Source organism: Schistocerca cancellata, chromosome 2, assembly GCF_023864275.1.
Source record: "Schistocerca cancellata isolate TAMUIC-IGC-003103 chromosome 2, iqSchCanc2.1, whole genome shotgun sequence".
Lineage (NCBI taxonomy): Eukaryota > Metazoa > Arthropoda > Insecta > Orthoptera > Acrididae > Schistocerca > Schistocerca cancellata.
In genome coordinates this window covers 1,100,621,691-1,100,641,191 of record NC_064627.1, presented here as the reverse complement: position 1 = coordinate 1,100,641,191, position 19,501 = coordinate 1,100,621,691, and the positions used below count along the sequence as shown (strand labels likewise).

At 45.4% G+C, this 19,501-nt stretch overlaps 1 protein-coding gene across 1 annotated transcript in view; it reads left to right on the top strand.

The window, feature by feature from the left end:
• LOC126161254 (reversion-inducing cysteine-rich protein with Kazal motifs-like) overlaps positions 1–19,501 on the top strand; it is a 480,526-nt gene that overhangs the window by 191,291 nt on the left and 269,734 nt on the right. Inside the window, exon 3 of the mRNA XM_049916994.1 lies at positions 17,174–17,257. Coding sequence (XP_049772951.1) covers positions 17,174–17,257 — 84 coding nt within the window. The remainder of the gene's footprint in view (positions 1–17,173; positions 17,258–19,501) is intronic.

The following is a 19,501-nucleotide window of genomic DNA, read 5'->3' as shown; positions in this document are numbered from 1 at the left end:
TCAAAATTAATTTCCACCAGTTTCATTTGCATTTTTCCTTTCATTTAGATGTAACTCTTTCCTCCCTTTTTACCGACAGATTAACTTCGGTCACGATTGCTTTTCCCAAATTTCCATACAATCATTAAGGTCGATAAGTCAGGGGGAGGTTACAAGCTGTGGAGCTAATCAGCTTCCTCTATAGCTTGTGTCAGATTAAGGTTTTTCTCCGATGTCTTCTCGAAATGGAATTATTTTCTACTGAAAATATTTCTGGAATACATTCATCATCACGATCGTCGTCAGTAGAGTCAACGCTGGAGTCTGTTACTTTACGAGGATCTAGGATAGTGGGCTTCTCATCCGGAACGTACGACTCATCTGAGTGCACTTCCGAGTCGGATTCTTCACCTGAATTTTGAGAGAGTGCGAGAGGTAGAATTTTTTTTTCGGCCGATTTGAAACGGATTTCTGACCTTCCATTTAAATCTTTAAGGAAAAAAGGGAAAATGTGTTTTATCGAATTTTTCATGCTGCTATTTCTTTTGCTGTAACAAGCGTGCATGATAAATTAGAATATGCATCAAAACGGAATAATTAAAATTAAAACGTTAGATGGAAGTGGGTACGGTTTTGTTTCGTTGCTCTATGAATACAAAAATATCGACCTTAGTGTGCTACAAAAATTTTCAGTCAAATTGATGAAATGTTACGACAGAGAAAACAGGAGTCCTGGGAGACTGGAACACAGGTGGAACAAACCGACAAACACGTGACACTTTTGGAAACATCCGATCGCAAAGACATGCGAAAACTTATCACTAATAGGAACACTTGGTCTGTCAGACCGGGAAGAGAATCCACCTTTTCGGAACACTGACAATATGTAACAGAAATCTACTTACTGGAAGACAATGAATGTGCCGACAATGATCTGTTGACCAGGTCCGACTGAGGACTACTCGGCTTCTTCCCCCGTTCAGCCTCTCCCCTCCCTCAGGCGGCATGCGGCTCCGTTAGCATTGGTAACGTCAACTACAGAGGTACCCCAGACCAGTGTTCCTTTCAGAGGGCTAGATCACAATCTTCAAAAGATTATGAAGCGGCTTAGCGAATACCGCCCTTACAAGGAAACAACGGACTTCTTGATTTGTTTGACATCGTCAGTAGTCATGTCTCGTATTCATCTATAGAGTTGATTTCCCTACGTCGCCTAAGGCAAATGCCGGGATGGTTACTTCGAAAGCAGACCGCTGATTTCCTTCTCCATCCTTCCTCAATCCGAGCTTATACTCTGCCCCTAATGGCCTCGTTGCCGACGGGACGTTAAACAGTTATCTTCCTTTCTGTCTGTTTAATCCTGTGGGGTCTTAGGAAAGCACTGAAACTTTTACGGAAGAAACAGCGGCTCTGTCGATCTTTCGGAAGCTTTTACTGCATACTACAGTATCTAGGTTTCGCTTTCCAAGCCAGTTTTGTAATGTTCCACTGTTGCAATGACGTTATGTGTGACCTTGGAACGTCTGACATAAAAGCTTGTCGGACAGCTTGGACAAAAAAAATTTTAGAAATTTGTCTTCTTAGGAAAGACACTTTACCATTCAACATCTCACCGATACCCAGGATTTTTGGAACAGAGTAAAATGCATATGGAGGAACAACAAATGTGTGTGAATTTCTGGGGGACCGAACTGCTGAGGTCATCGGTCCCTAGATTTACACACAATTTAAACTAACTTATGCTAAGAACAACACACACACACCCATGCCCGAGGGTGGGATCGAACCTCCGGCGGAACAACAGTGGAGGTAATATCAACAGCTATCTCAAGGAACAGAAAATTATGTAAACGCCTACTTGGGAAGCAAGGTTGACTACAGCGTGTTAGTGCATGATCTGACGATGGTACTTGGTACCGAAACCAGTAGCCATTAGGCAATATAAAAATTACCAGTATAGGCTGAAGCAAACAATTTTTTTTCTGATAGTTTTTATTACTCTCCCTGGCGACATTATGTCGAGAGTATGAAGTAGATCAAAGAATTTCCTTCACGTACCTTTCAAGATATTTATTTATCGCATCTGTTCACTGATCTGTTTCAAGCGGCTCTCAACGGTTCTATTCCATGTCCAAAACTCTTCATCTCAGAATAGCCTTCAGACCTAACGTCCTCAATCATTTGAAGAATATTTACACGTATTCCCTGTCCTGTCTTTGCCTACAGGTTTTGCTAGCTCTGACACCATTTACTACCATGAATGTTATTCCGCGATGCCTTAAGGGGCTCCGGAACGCCCTATACTTGCAATGTTAAAATAACGCTTATAAATTATATCTTTCCTCACAAAGTATTTGAGGTAGGAACTTGAACATTTTACAGTTTATTTATTGGAATATGGGCTACAACTTAACACAGGGATTTTACAAAATTTTTGTTCAGTTATTAAAGATGATTTTTTTTCAATTGTAATGAAAATTCACAACATTTTTTTGCAATTTTTTATTTATATATTCAAAAATATACAGTTTTTTGGAAAAAGGCTGTGTTAAATTAAGCAGAAGGTACTGTGTAACATTTACTGAAAGTTTGAAACAAATATGTTTGGAAGATCCTTAGAAAACATGTAATTAGTATGAGAAAATAAAAGTTTTGGGAATCGAGCGACAAAGATTGGATTAACTTTTTAGTGCATTCCAGGTCCATAGGATGGATTATCTTCATCCTCTGCAAACTCCTCCTCCAGCTTCCTCTTGTTCCTCCTCCTGTTTACTCTTGCTTGTATTTCTAGACTCTTTACGGCCCTGTCTGCAGCCCGAAGGCGTTCCTTGTCTAAAGCAAGCATCGCTCGTACCATGTTAGAACCTATCTTCATTCCCATATTTCTAAATACCTTGCACCTTACAATGTTGCCATCATTGAAAGTCGCAACAGCATCATACACACCAAAGTGAAGTGTTTCTATTCAACAAATAAAGTCTTGGGGATTCTCGACCATATAACACTATTTACACTTTCATTGGGGTTTTGAGTTTTTCCGTGAATACACTTTTTCAACAGTTCAGGTGCTGCTAAGTCTCTGAAAATAGGTTAGCCACAACACATACTTTATCTCACATCACTAAAATGTACCTGATGAACACGGACGTTAATAATAACACCATTTGACAGCAGTTTAACAGCGCCACAGTGGGTCACGCCCATGTAGAACACATTTCAAAAAAAATTTAAAAATAGTTGTAGTCTTCGGAATTGAATAAATTATATATCTATTAAAAGGTAATAGTCTGCAGATTCAGAAAACGCAAAAAAGTAAAAATTGAACTTTTCATGATTTTGAGCCTTTCCGGAGCCCCTTAAGACTTGAAACGTCTTTATTTAAATGTGTGTGTGTGTACTTAAATTGCTGAATGAATCAGAAGATGAAATTTCTACGTTATTTGATTCTGAAACAGCTGAGTAAAACTGAACGTACTGAGCCTACTTTCTCTTTACTTTTTCTTATCATGTCAACACTGACCCAGAATATTCTAGCGCAACGCAATCTGACTGCTGAAAAAAATTAAAACCTGGTTTCAAATAATTCATCCAAAAGAATGGCCCTGCTTAAAAATAAATCTTAACAATAACCTATACGTTTCATTAAGCACTTACCTCACAAAAATCTTCATTATGCGAACTACTGCAATACAGCGAGCGTCAATACTGCCAGCTAAATAAAAGATTCTAGCTACTAAAGTCACTAACAACTAATAGGCATGTGGTTAGCAAAGGAAAGATTTCGTTGCAAACCAAATAATGTATTTTTTACCTTAATAATGTGACATCCAATTCAAACACGAATATAAATCGTCATTGACATCCAGTACAAAGACATATAATCATGAATAACTTCCACTCTCCTAGTCGAACAACTCCAGATCGTTAGCCCACGCTAACACTTCAGATCCCTACCCACTTCAATGCTAACTTCTCTCATTTAACATCCATCACTGCTGGCTGTTCACTTCCAACTGCCCAACAGTACTTCCATCACTGCTGGCGACTAACTTCCAACAACGAGTCCAATCAGCCACATAGTCTCTTACAAAGAAAGGGCAGTCAGAGATCCAATGCAAAGCGCTACACAGCACTGCCAACACAGAAGCAGCCCACTTACAGACTTGCACGATAATCCTGTCCCTTCTTCTGTTTAGTATGTGCCACGTATACATTTCCTCGCTGATCATGCGAAAATTTACTCATTTCTCATGTAACCAGTCGTCCTACCAAGTGGTCTAGTGGAAAATTAATGCTTTGACCGATTATTTTATATGTGCTTTAAATACAACTCACGCATTCCTAATTGGAGAAAGGTCGTAATGAAGAAAAAAAATTGCTACGAAAGGAGAAGACTCTATTTTGGAACACGCCAGTCTGTTCTGGACTGACTCTTGACTTGATGTGATCCTTTAAGTCAAGTTTCGCTTATAAGAATTTATAGCACAAATTAAATATATCGTTACTGATTATGAGCAGCTTCAGGATTAAGTCATCATTTCCAGCTTCAGCATTCTCTCCACACTGGGTAGCTTTTCCAAGTGAAAATTTTCTGTAGCTGCATGACTTTGTCGCATAACGAGCTAAGGAAGGGACAGGCGAGATTCAGTGACTGCAGGGTAGTCCCCACAAATTGGTTCCGTTTCTAAGAGAACTGAAGCCGAGGGTGAGTGGGGCCCGTGCATGGTAGGTAAGCGGCCATGGTTATTGTTTAGGTAGGGCGCCAACCACCGGAGGTAACAGATAATCTCTCAGCAATCGTCCATACGAGGTGCATTCAAGTTCTAAGGCCTCCGATTTTTTTCTCCGGACGGGAAAGAGATAGAAACATGCGCATTGTTTTAAAATGAGGCCACGTTCATTGTCAATACGTCCCAGAGAAGGCAGCACCGTACGGCAGATGGAATTTTACCGCCAGCGGCGAGAATGAGAACTGTTCTAAATACTTAAAATGGCGACGTTTTCCTTACTTGAACAGCGTGCAATCATTCGTTTTCTGAATTTGCGTGGTGTGAAACCAATTGAAATTCATCGACAGTTGAAGGAGACATGTGGTGAAGGAGTTATGGATGTGTCGAAAGTGCGTTCGTGGGTGCGACAGTTTAATGAAGGCAGAACATCGTGTGACAACAAACTGAAACAACCTCGGGCTCGCACAAGCCGGTCTGACGACATGATCGAGAAAGTGGAGAGAATTGTTTTGGGGGATCGCCGTATGACTGTTGAACAGATCGCCTCCAGAGTTGGCATTTCTGTGGGTTCTGTGCACACAATCCTGCATGATGACCTGAAAATGCGAAAATTGTCATCCAGGTGGGTTCCACGAATGCTGACAGACGACCACAGGGCTGTCCGTGTGGCATGTTGCCAAGCAATGTTGACGCGCAACGACAGCATGAATGGGACTATCTTTTCGTCGGTTGTGACAATGGATGAGACGTGGATGCCATTTTTCAATCCAGAAACAAAGCGCCAGTCAGCTCAATGGAAGCACACAGATTCACCGCCACCAAAAAGATTTAGGGTAACCGCCAGTGCTGAAAAAATGATGGTGTCCATGTTCTGGGACAGCGAGGGCGTAATCCTTACCCATTGGGTTCCAAAGGGCACTACGGTAACAGGTGCATCCTACGAAAATGTTTTGAAGAACAAATTCCTTCCTGCACTGCAACAAAAACATCCGGGAAGGGCTGCGCGTGTGCTGTTTCACCAAAGACAACGCACCCGCACATCGAGCTAACGTTACGCAACAGTTTCTTCGTGATAACAACTTTGAAGTGATTCCTCATGCTCCCTACTCACCTGACCTGGCTCCTAGTGACTTTTGGCTTTTTCCAACAATGAAACACACTCTCCGTGGCCGCACATTCACCAGCCGTGCTGCTATTACCTCAGCGATTTTCCAGTGGTCAAAACAGACTCCTAAAGAAGCCTTCGCCGCTGCCATGGAATCATGGCGTCAGCGTTGTGAAAAGTGTGTACGTCTGCAGGGCGATTACGTCGAGAAGTAACGCCAGTTTCATCGATTTCGGGTGAGTAGTTAATTAGAAAAAAAAAATCGGAGGCCTTAGAACTTGAATGCACCTCGTACTACTCTGTCCTACAGCGTAAATCGTGGTGAGAATCTGCACGTCAGGCGGTCGGGAATGAGAGTTATCAGTCACTCAGTTGGCTTATGGTTTTGACTTAGTTAAATTCCTTAGTCGCGATACTTTTCATTGGGTGTTTCAAGCCTTTTTAAGGACCCAATTAGTTGTGGCCGTTGCATGTTTGACATCCTGTGCCCTGTGGCAGGGTCAGAGAAATCACTGTGTGGGCATCGCGGTCATTTCTTTTTATCAATGATTTGTAAGGTTACGACTGTTCCTCTTCGTCCTCATTCCTCGCGGTCATTGTTTGGTGAATACGTCATTGGGTTAGAGTGTTCATCATCCGTAATTATTACATCCTTTCTTTCCTCTTGATATATTTTCGGAAATTTTGGAAACTTGTGGTAAGTTCCTCTGGGACCAAACTGCTGAGGTCATCGGTCCCTAGGCTTACAGACTACTTAATCTAACTTAAAGTAACTTACGCTAACGACACCACACACACCAGTGCCCGAGGGAGGACTCGAACCTCCGACGGGGGGAGCCTTGCGCATATATTTTTGTCAGAAAAGTCGCGCTATGGGTGTGACAGAAATTTAATAATAGTCAAGGTCAAACTGGACCGATATTTTATTGCAGTAGACAGATGGACACCTTTTCTTATTGAGATTATAAATACTTTTCGAAAGAATCAACACTAATGACTCATTTCATCACGTTATTCTTTTGCGTGACAGTTGACATTAGCACACCGTAGTCCATGGGGAGCAATCTGCCTCGCAGACGATTGTGGTTGCCAGAAGGTATATTCAGTTAGGTTTTTGTCTTTCAATTTATTCACTTCTTTCCTTAACAAGGAACTGGACCATCTGTTTCCATATGCGACCAATCGATTGTATCTGAATTCCTTGATTTATGAAGAGGCATGAAATTAATTTTTAGAACAAAGAGAGACATTCACCGAGGTGACAAAAGTTATGGGAACCTCCGAATGGCCGGCCGCGTGGCCGAGCGGTTCTAGGCGCTACAGTCCGGAACCGCGCTGCTGCTATGATCGCAGGTTCGAATCCTGCCGCGGGCATGGGTGTGTGTGATGTCCTTAGGTTAGTTAGGTTTAAGTAGTTCTAAGTTCTAGTGGACTGATGACCTCAGAAGTTGAGTCCCATAGTGCTCAGAGCCATTTGAACCATTTTGAACCTCGCATTATCGTGTCGGTCCTCCTTTTGCCCGGCCTACTGCAGTAATTCGACGTGGCATGGACTGAACAACTCGTTGGAAGTCCCTTGTAGAAGTACTGAGCCACATGCATAGCCGTCTATAGTTGCAAAAGTGTCGCCCGTGCATGACCCTGTGCATTTATGTTCCATGAATGTTCGATGGGATTCATGACGGGTGATCATGGTGGCCAGATCATTCGCTCGAACTGTCCAGAATGTTCTTCAAATCATTTCCGAACAACTGCGGTTCGGTAACACGGCTCATTGTCGTACATAAAAATTCCATCGTTGTTTGGGAACATGAAGTTGGTTGCAAAATGGTCTCCAAGTAGCCTAACATAATCATTACCAGTCAATGATCGGTTCAGTCTTACCAGAGATGTCCCAGTCCACGGCACATAAACACAGCCCACACTTCTTTGGGGTCACTACCAATTTGCACAGTATCTTATTCATAACTAGGTTGCATGATTTGGTGGGGTCTGCGCCACACTCGAACCCTACCGTCCGCGCTTACCAACTCACTCATCTGACCAGGCCACAAACTCATCTGACCAGTCCACAATTTTCTAGTCGTCTGCTTGCAACCGATATGATCACGAGCTCAGGAGGAGTGCTGCAGGCGATGTCGCACTGTTAGCAAAGACACTCGCGTCTTCATTTGCTGCCATAGCTCGTTACTGTCCACTTTCGCCTCACTGTCATAACGGATACGGTCATCGTACGTCCCACATTTACTTCTAGGATTGTTTCACGCAGTATTGTTTGACTGTCAGCACTGACAACTCTACTTAGACGCCGCTGCTCTCGTTCGAGAAGTGAATATCGTGAGCCACTGTGTTGATCGTGGAGTCAGGTAATGCCTGAAATTTGGTATTCTCTCCACACTCTTGACACTGTGCAGCTCTCAATATTGAATTCCCCAAAATGTCTCAAGCGTCTACCTCCAACAATCATTCCGCGATCAAAGTCTGCTAATTCCCGCCGTGCGACCACATTCATGTCAGAAGCCTTTTGACATGAATCAACTGAGTTCAAATGACAGCTCCACCAATCCACGGCCCTTATATACCTTAGGTACTCGATACTGCCACCATTTGTATGTGTGTATATCGCTATCCGATGAATTTTCCCACATCAGTGGAAAAGATTTCAGAAGGCTGAGAGATTCCGCTACACTTTAAAAGTGAAGGAATCTATACGAAGAGTGTTAAGCAATGCAAAACATTTTCCGAAAGCAGGTTGGTTCTTCTCAGGACTCCAACAGTCCGTACTATTCCCCACTCTTCTGGCTAGAAAACCCTGTTTTTCAATATAATCTTCGTTTAAATCTGAGGGCCTTACGCCACCTAACTGGGAGGGGCCTGTATTCTAGTAGTAGACGTCAGAGCCATCGTCTTGCTTCATCAATAACCTCCCTATCATCTACGTACTGCTTCCCGAGAAGTGCATCTTTCATTGGGACAAAGAAATTGAAATTGGAGGACACGAGATCCGGACTTTGGGATGGATGAGGAAGAACAGTCCAATGAAGTTTTCTGAACCTGTCTCGAGTGCGCGGACTTGTGTGAGGCATTACGTTGTCATGGAGAAGAACAAGTTCGCTTGCATTTTTGTGACGACGGACACGCTGAAGTCGTTTCTTCAATTCCCTGAGGCTTTTACTCTTCATAGTTGATCGCTGCACCATAAGGAAAGATATCAAACAGAATAACTTCTGCAGAGTCTCAGAAGACCATCGCCATAACTTTGCCGGTTGAGGGTGCGGCTTTCAACTTTTTCTTCGGAGGCAAGGTGGCTTGGCATCACTCCATAGTCTGCCGTATTGTTTCGGGTTCGCAGTGATAAATTTATGTTTCCTTGCTTATGACGAAGCTCGACTCAAAATTTCATTTTAATTTTTTTTTTAATTTCTAGGTCATGTTCAGTAGGACCTAATTGAGGAGAAAATCTCCATGGTCGTGGAACGAATCAGTACATGAAATTATAACAGACGAGTGTTAATAGATAGAATGGAACGTATACCAGTCTTATGCAGCCAGGAATCATCTTAATTTTTTAGTTCTTCTAGCAGTTCCTCGACAGAACTTAAGTACTGTGCCATGAGGAAACTCTTCAGTTTGGACTTGAAAGTGTGTCGATTACTACTAATATTTTTCAATTGTTGTGGCAGCTTATCGAAAATGTGTGCAGCAGAATACTGCACTCCTTTATACACTGGAGTCAAGAGGGTGCGTTGCAAGTACAGACTGGATTTCCGTCTAGAGTTAACTGAGTGAAACCTGATTACGGGAATAAGCTAGTATTTTTAACAAAAAATGACATTAAAGAAAATGTGTGTCGAGAGGCCGATGTCAGAATTCCAAGTCTACTGAACGGGGGTCAGCAAGAGGTTCGAAAACTTATACCGCACACTGCTCGAACCGCCCGTTTCTGAGCCAAAAATATCCTTTTTGAATCAGAAAATGTATACCAGAAATAATAGCACACGTCATTAGCGAATGAAAATATGCAAAGTAAACATTTCGTGTTGAACTATCACTAATTTCATGTACTGATCGAAAGGCAAATAAAATAGCATTCAGTTTTTGAACAAGAGCCTGAACATGAGCTTTCCACGACTGCTTGCTATCTATCTGAACGCCTAGAAATTTGAACTGATCAGACTCACTAATTATATGCCTATTCTGTGTAATCAAAATGTCTGTTTTTGTCGAAGTGTGTGTTGAAAACTATAGGAACTGAGTCTTACTGTGATTTAGCATCAGTTTATTTTCTACAAGCTGTGAACTTACGTCTTGTACTGCGCTATTTGATGTGTCAGTATTGCAACACAAGATCATTCACTACCATTCTGGTGTCATCAGCAAACACAAATATTTTTGAATCACTTGTAATACTTGAGGGTATATCATTTATACAAATAAGAAACAGTAGTGGCTCCAGTACTGACCCCTGGGGCACCCTCACTTAACTGTGCGCCGTTGGGACTGCATGCTGTACTCATTTTCAATACTACAAAGAATGACTTTCTGCTGTCCCTTCTTAAGGTAAGAGGTGAACTAAATGTGAGCTACTCACCTTATCCCATAATGGTCCAACTTCTGCAGTAATATTTTGTGACCACCGCATTCCCACACCTTAGTTAAATCAAAGAAAACGCCTAACATTCGAAACCTTTCATTTACTTCTTTCAAAGCCTCACAGAGAAAAGAGAATATAGCATTTAAGTAGTTCGTAAAACCACTTGGAACACCTGACTGTACATTTGATAGCAAATTATGTGAACTGAAATAATGACTTATCCTTGTACATACAGCCTTTCCAATAACTTTAGCACACACCGAAGGCATATAAATAGGTCTAAAAATACCTGCATTATCCCTTTCTACTTTTGTTTATAAAATTGCTTCATTACTGAGTACTTTAATCCTAAAAGTTACAGATATGCCTAAGTATTGGGCTAACAAACACAGAACAGTACTTAAGTATTCTACTGGTTGCCCCTCATCATCGCGAGAGTCCGTAGACGTTAGAGATTAAATTATTGACTCAATCTCTCCCGTGTAAGGTATCAGGGAGGAGTATTGCAGATAATCTCAAAAAGCTACTTTCTAAGGGAGTTACATGATTCCCTGCAGGAACTAAGCTTAAATTTAAACCACTTCCTAAAAGGTTCAAATGGCTCTGAGCTCTATGGGTCTTAACGTCTGAGGTCATCAGTCCCCTAGAACTTAGAACTAGTTAAACCTAACTAACCTAAGGACATCACAAACATCCATGCCCGAGGCAGGATTCGAACCTGCGACTGTAGCGGTCTTGCGGTTCCAGACTGCAGCGCCTTTAACCGCACGGCCACTTCGGCCGGCCTAAAAAGATGAAGATAATAAAAAAAAACAATAACAGTTGGCGATAAAATCGGTGACTTAAAGGTAAAATGGCAGAAAATTCTGGAGCTTAAAATATAAAACACAGGGTGGATGATGCTAATAAAATATACAGGAAGCAGAAAAATAATAGACAGACAATTAAAAAACATGGCTACAGTCTGGGTTCTGAGATATAAAAAGCACACCCAGCGACAGCATTATTTCTGTTCGCAACATTGTGGAAAGACGCACAACACTGAACACTCACTTAAACACTACACTAAAAAATTGGCACAAATATAAAATACCACACCCGAGAGCAGGTGGGGGGAAACTGGTCAGATGACGGAAAAAAAGGGGGGGAAGGAGAGGAAAAGTGAAGGGGGAGGGCGGAAAGGAGCCAGTGGAAGATGAGGATACATAAGAGGGAGGGGGTGCTGAGCAGACGTACCAGGGAGTGGGGAAGGCAGAGGAGGGGAGTACAAAAGGACTCGGGGGGAGGGGAGAGAAAGGAGATAGGGAGAGGGTAGGCGAGGTGAAAACACAGGATGGAAGGGGGGGAGGAAGAGGGACCCCAGGGAAAGGACGGAGGAAAGGAGGGGTTGAGGATCAGAGTTGATAGGCAGGATAAATGGAGGGAGAGGGCATCATCCGGGAGGGGGAGTTGATGGCAGCCACCTCGGGAAAGGAGATGTAGGGTGTAGAGATGGAGAGTAGGGGGGACACAACGGTGAAGACGTGGCAGGGGGCGGGGATGGGAGAGGAGAGGAGCAACCAGGGGGTGAGGGGGTTCAAGACGGCGGGAGGTGTAGAGGATGCGGATATGTTCGAGGAATAGGAGCAGATGGGGGAAAGGAATGAGATCATAGAGGATCCGCGTGGGGGATAGGAGGCATATACGGAAGGCGAGGCAGAGTGCATGACGCTCAAGGATCTGGAGGGACTTATAGAATTTGGGGGGGGGGCAGATATCCAGGCAGGACTGGCATAACAGAGGATGGGACGGATTAAGGATTTGTAGGTGTGGAGGATGGTAGAGTGGTGCAACCCCCATGTCCGGCCAGAGAGGAGTTTGATGAGTCGGAGGCGGTTGTGGGCTTTGGATTGGATGGAGCGGAGATGAGGGATCCAAGTGAGGTGGCGGTCAATGGTGAGGCCAAGGTAGGTGAGGGTGGGGGTGAGGCGGACAGGATGGGCGCAGACAGTAAGGGAGAAATCCAGGAGCCGGAAGGAGCGAGTGGTACGACCTACGATGATGGCCTGGGTCTTGGAAGGGTTGAGTTTCAGGAGCCACTGGTTACACCATGCAGCAAAACGGTGAAGGTGATTCTGGAGAAGGCGTTGGGACCGGTGGAGGGTAGGAGCGAGGGCGAGGAATGCGGTGTCATCAGCATATTGCAAGAGGTGTACTGGAGGGCAGGGGGTTTGGGGCATATCTGCAGTGTACAGGAGGTAGAGGAGAGGAGAGGAGAGGAGAGGAGAGGAGAGGAGAGGAGAGGAGAGGAGAGGAGAGGAGAGGAGAGGAGAGGAGAGGAGAGCCCTGGGGCACACCTGCAGAGGGTTAGAAGGTGTGGGAATTGGCATTATGGATGGTAACATAGGAGGGGCGGTGGGAGATCTAATCACTTTTTTTTTTCTTCTTTGTTGTAATTTTAAGCACCTCATACAAGATGGGCTGTCAGCAGCGTATTACGCCGCTCTTCAGCTTTAAGTGGTACAATAAGATGACAGATAGGTGACACAAACAATGTAATAAAAACGGCGGGCAAAAATGTAGATACAAAAACAAGAAACATGGAGCCGTTCACGCTGGACGAAAAAAAACCCTAACACTTGTTGACACGGCGCACATAACACTGATGACTGCGATGGCACACGTGAATAGTGGAGGCGTGACGACGAAAGAACACTAAACACAGACGAAGGCACACACACGAGACACTGATGGCGATGATCTCCGGCGCGCGAATGTTCACTGAGCGTGTGCGAGTCCGGGGACCTGCCAAGAGAGGAGGAGGAGGAAGGGGAGTGGGAGAGGGAGAGGGGAGAACAGAGATGCCATGGGCAGGGGAGAGTGGGGGAGGGAGGAAGGGGGAAGGGAAGCCCGGGGGAAGAGGGGTGGAGGAAGGGAGATGGGGGAAAAAGGAAAGAGAAGGGAGGGAGGGTGCCTAAAGGAAAGGAAACAGGAAGTGGGGGAAGATCAAAGTTGATAGGAGGGGTAAATGGAAGGGAGGAGGACATCATCAGGGAGGGGGAGCTGGCGGAAGCCACCTTGGGAGAGGGTAAGGAGGCTCCAGATGGAGACCGGGTGGGACGTTGGAATACAGGCGTGGCAGTGGGCGGGGGTGGGAGAGGATCAGGGAGACAAGCGGGTGAGGAGGATCGAGTTTATGGGAGGTGTACAGGATCCATATCCTTTCAAGGAAAAGGAGAAGGTGGGGGAAGGGGATGAGATTGTAGAGGATCCGCGTGGGGGAGGGGAGATGGATGCGATAGGCGAGGCGGAGAGCATGGCGTTCAAGGATTTGGAGGGATTTGTAAAAGGTAGGGGGGGCAGAGATCCAAGCCGGATGGGCATAACAAAGGATAGGGCGGATGAGGGATTTATAGGTGTGGAGAATGGTGGAGGGGTCCAGACCCCACGTACGGCCGGAGAGGAGCTTGAGGAGACTGAGGTGGGAGCGTGCCTTGGCTTGGATTGTCCGGAGGTGGGGAGTCCAGGAGAGGCGACGGTCGAGGGTGACGCCAAGGTACTTAAGGGTGGGAGTGAGGGCAATAGGACGGCCATAGATGGTGAGATAGAAATCAAGGAGGCGGAAGGAAGGGGTGGTTTTGCGTACTATGATCGCCTGGGTTTTGGAGGGATTGACCTTGAGCAACCACTGGTTGCACCAAGTGGTGAACCGGTCAAGATGGGATTGGAGAAGGTGTTGGGAGCGCTGCAGGGTGGGGGCAAGGGCAAGGAAGGCGGTGTCATTGGCAAACTGGAGAAGGTGGACGGGGGGTGACGGCTGCGGCATGTCCGCCGTGTACAAAAGGTATAGAAGGGGGGAGAGGACGGAGCCTTGGGGCACCTGGCAGAGGAGAAAAAGGTGTAGGAATCTGTGTTATGGAGGGTGACATAGGAAGGATGGCGGGAGAGAAAGGAGCCGATCAGTCGGACGTAGTTGATGGGAAGGGCGAAGGTTTGGAATGCCATACACGGTCAGAAGCACGTTCGAGGTCCAGGGAGAGGAAGATTGCGGAGCGACGGGAATTAAGCTGGTCAGAAAGGAGATGAGTGAGGTGAAGGAGAAGGTCGTCAGAAGAGAAGGACGGCCGAAAGCCACACTGGGTAACGGGAAGGAGGCGGTGCTGGCAGAGATGCTGGTGGATGCGTCGGGTGAGGATAGATTCCAGGACCTTGCTGAAGACTGAGGTAAGGCTGATGGGATGGTAGGAGGAGACGGCGGACGGCGGTTTGCCAGATTTAAGGTACATCAGGATACGGGAGGTTTCCCACAGGTCGGGGTAGTAACCGGTGGACAGAACTACATTGTAGATCCTGGCCAGGGTGGAGAGGAAAGAGACAGGAGCTTCACGAAGGTGACGGTAGGTGACATGATCGTGACCAGGAGCGGTGGTGCGTTTTGTGCGGAGTGTAGCAATGAGATCCTGTGTAGTGATAGGGGCATTGAGTTCCGTGTGTGCAATGTTGTCCAAGTACTGGAAACCAGGAGCGAGGGGAGGGACAGAGGTGTCAGTTCGATCGCGGATATCCGGGAAGAGGGAGTAATCGAACTGGGGATCATCAGGGATGGAAAATACATCGGAGAGGTAGGAGGCAAAGTGATTGGCCTTACTGAGGGTGTCAGGGAAGGGATGGTCATCATGGAGAAGAGGATAGTAGGGGGAGGGTTTAGTTCCGGTAAGGCGACAGAAGGCTGACCAGAACTTGGACGAGTTGATAGGTAGGGTAGTATTTAAACGGGTGCATGTCTGGCGCCAGTCCCGGCGTTTCTTAGCCGCGAGCAAATTACGAATATTCTAATCACTGCACGCCTCTGTTATATATAGTGTGTTGGTAAGTTCTCCTAGTATTGAGTGCATCACATATTTACTTCGTTTTCATACATTTTACGCATTTCCTTCTTTATTCATTTCATACACTGCATTAATCAGATAAGTTGGATGATCCACTGTTACGGATTTTTATCATTCTTTTCTTGCAACGGAGCACCGCAGGGTACGAGGGGCCCTGTGCCGGTCACGTTCCTCCAACCACTTCACGCCTGTGCGGAATTCTGGCGTTAGCACTAACAGAGGGCGCTGATGACGTGCAGCACTTCGTTTTCTTTCATTTTGGGTCCTTTAGCGATTTGCTTTATGTTGTTTAATATTACCCGGTGCACTATCAACGGTGTTTAATATTTATGTCATTATCTAGAATATTGGCACTAGAGCACATGTCAACCACTGTTTTTTTTAACTCTTCCTCTTTTCAACAATATTACTTTTGTCGTGTTCTTCTTTTTATTGATTTTTATTATTGTAATGCCTTTTATACTTTATAAGCTTATTACAGACTTCAACTATTGTATCCCCCTTTATTTTCGCTGTGTCAATTAGTTACTGAAAACAAGTCTATGGCGACATTAGCGACATCTGGTGAACGTACAACACAAACATCTTGTGGCTACTGTACGGCAGCTTCTTCTAAACAGTAGTACTACTGACAACATGACTCGTGCATGTGATGTAATTTATATGTATTTGACGATACTGGTGCTGATTCCGTATTTAACGTTTGACGATGCCACTATGGCTGCAGTACATTAGAGCTTTGTTTTTGTGAAACAGGTATGCCTCCTCATATTTAAAGCGCACAAATGTGAATTTTGTCGGTACTACTTTTCATTATGGTGTACGTATTGTTCTTAAGCTGTATACAGTTTGCGAGTGTATATTTTTCCCATTTTTGCTGCAGATCTGATGATAGTCATTCAAGACCGAAACCGTTAATCTGTTAAATAAAAAGATTGTGTTTTTTTTTTACTTTATTGTTATTTTAACACCTGAACACAACAGGTAGGCTGGCAGTGGCATGCTACGCCGCTCTTCAGCCAGAGAGTTGACAATCACAGTACAAAAAACGGAGAATGAAATGAACATAGTGACGGGCAAAAAACAGTGGTCACAGTCACACAAAAAACACGGAGCCGTTCACACTCGACGAGAAAGACACTGAAAACACGTTGACACGGCGCACAGAACACTGATGAATCCGATGGCACAAGTGAACGGAGAAGCGTGACGGCGGACACTAAAAACACGAAACGACGTCACACACACGAGACACAGATGGCGATGATCTCCGGCGCGCGAAAGTCCACGTAGCGTGTGCGAGTCCGGGGACCTGCCAAGAGGGGAAGCAGGGTGAGGGTGGGTGGAGAGGGGAGAACAGAGATGCCAATGGCTGAGGAGAGGGGAGGAGGAGTAGAAGGACAGGGGAGGGGAGGCCCGGGGGAGAAGTGGGGAGAAGGGGGGAGGGAGGGATGAAGGGTGCCCAAAGGAACAGATACAGGAAGAGGGAGGGAGGATCAAAGTTGGTAGGAGGGGTAGATGGAGGGGAGGAGGACATCATCAGGGAGGGGGAGCTGGCGGAAGCCACCTTGGGAGAGGGTAAGGAGGGTGGAGAGGTGGAGACCGGGTGGGACGTGGGAATACAGGCGCGGCAGTGGGCGGGGGTGGGAAAAGATTGTGACTAGAGACGTAAATTAAAGGAAAGTTACTAAACACGAAAAGTCGAGTAGAATTCGGAACACTGTCCAGAAATGCGAGCTTCCTTGAGAACTCCACCACCATACAACACCGACATGTCATCGACACAATTCCTAGCAGGAGTGTATCTTGGGAGATCGGATACCGCTGTAGCCCATTTTGCTACAAAACAGTCAGGTCTGCGGCTAACCTAAAGACGTTGTCGCCTTTTTTGCTACAGGTGTCGCTGGTGAGGATAGCAGCCGACGCCGAGGAGCGCGAGCGGGCCGTGTCGCGAGTCTCCGCCGTCTGCCCAGACCAGCTGGTGAGTTCACCCGCAGGCGCCTGTCCTCTGGTGTTCGCACCGCTACGCTACTCTAGTGCCACTACGAGTTGATCATTTATCGTATTCGCACAGCTTAACACAACCAAATAAATGAATTGCAGCCCAAGCATTTGTTCCGTAATTGTTTACACACGAAGATGTAGTTCAGACAGGCCACCCAGAATACACTGCTAACAAGGGAACCTCCCCATCGCACCCCCCTCAGATTTATTTATACATTTGCACAGTGGATAGGCCTTGAAAAACTGAACACAGATCAATCGAGGAAACAGGAAGAAGTTATGTGGAACTATGAAAAAAAAAGCAAAATATATAAACTGAGTAGTCCATGTGTAACATAAGCAATACAAGGTTAATGTTTGATTGAGAGTACCGTGGACCCGTGGTTAGCGTGAATAACTGCGGAGCGAGAGGTCCTTGGTTCAAGTTCTCCCTTGGGTGAAAATTTTATTTTCGCAAAGTTATGATCTGTCCGTTCGTTCATTGACGTCTCTGTTCACTGTAACAAGTTTAGTGTCTGTGTTTTGCGACCGCACCGCAAAACCGTGCGATTAGTAGACGAAAGGACGTGCCTCTCTAATGGGAACCGAAAACATTTAATCGCAAGGTCATAGCTCAACCAATTCCTCCACAGGAAAGCACGTCTGGTATATTCTATACGACACTGGTGACGGCATGTGCGTCACATGGCAGGAATATGTTGTCGACCCACCTAACTTGTACACTTGGCGAATGGGTAAAAAGATTCTTCTACCTTGCCCGATTTAGGTTTTCTTGTCGATGTGATAATCACTCCCAAAAAAGTGATCGCATCGGACGGACAGATAATAATTGTCTGAAAATAAAAAATTAAAACTTTACACTCGAGGGAAGACTTGAACTAAAGACCTTCCGTTCCGCAGCTGCTCACGCTAACCACGGGACCACGGCGCTCCTGCGCTTACATTACCCTTGATGTTGCCTATCTTCTCATGGACTACTCAGTTTGTATATCTTGCTTTTTTTTTTCATAGTTCCATACAACTTCTTCCTGTTTTCCCGATTGATCTGTATTCAGGTTTTCCAGGCCTATCCACTGTGCCAACTTATAACTAAATCTGAGGGGGTGCGATGGGGAGGTTCCCTTGTAAGAACAACTAGGGGAAGAACTGTTGTTGTTGTTGTTGTGGTCTTCAGTCCTGAGACTGGTTTGATGCAGCTCTCCATGCTACTCTATCCTGTGCAAGCTTCTTCATCTCCCAGTACCTACTGCAACCTACATCCTTCTGAATCTGCTTAGTGTATTGATCTCTTGGTCTCCCTCTACGATTTTTACCCTCCACGCTGCCCTCCAATGCTAAATTTGTGATCCCTCGATGCCTCAGAACATGTCCTACCAACCGATCCCTTCTTCTAGTCAAGTTGTGCCACAAACTTCTCTTCTCCCCAATCCTATTCAATACCTCCTCATTAGTTATGTGATCTACCCACCTTATCTTAGGGGAAGAACTAGGGGAACACAAATTTGGGCGTCTGGAGACATAATTGAGGTCTGGGGGTGTTACCAAATTATGTCTTCGTCTTTCAAATATCAAGCACGTCACGAAACATTACTACATCCTCCTCGTTTATAAAAAATAATTCAAACGTCCAACAAGTGCCGAAAACAGCATGAAAAAAATCAATCATCCCGTCTTCCTGGGTGCTTTTCATTGGACTTCGAGAGCTTGTATTCCCTTCCGGAGTATACCTACGTTATGCTCCGTGTAGGTCTACGAAGGTCACCAAATGAAGTCTGTCCCCATTCTTCGGAGAGAGCCTATGAGAGTTCTTGGAGAGTTTGTGCTGGAACAGTACGACACGAACACGTCTGTCAAGTATGTCCCACATACGCACGATGGGTTTTAGAACCAGTCATTCCATTACTTCAATGTGTAGGCTTCGCAAGATATCCCTGCTGACGCCTGCCACATGGTCTCAGGCATCAGAAGGGATTCAGAACCTCCAGCGCATGCAGCATCGATCACATGTTCCAGCAGAATCCGTTCGATGTACTCCGTGGCGGTAAGGCGACGGTGGAAACGACGAGATCTGTATGGCTGTCAACACTGGTGCCTCCGCACAACATCACGCTCTCTGGGAGGCACCACTCACCGCGCGTCTCCGCACACGAAAACGTCGGCCACCTTGCGTCAGACAATATCTGCGAATAACATTTCTCGCCAGTGACGAAGTTGCCAATTG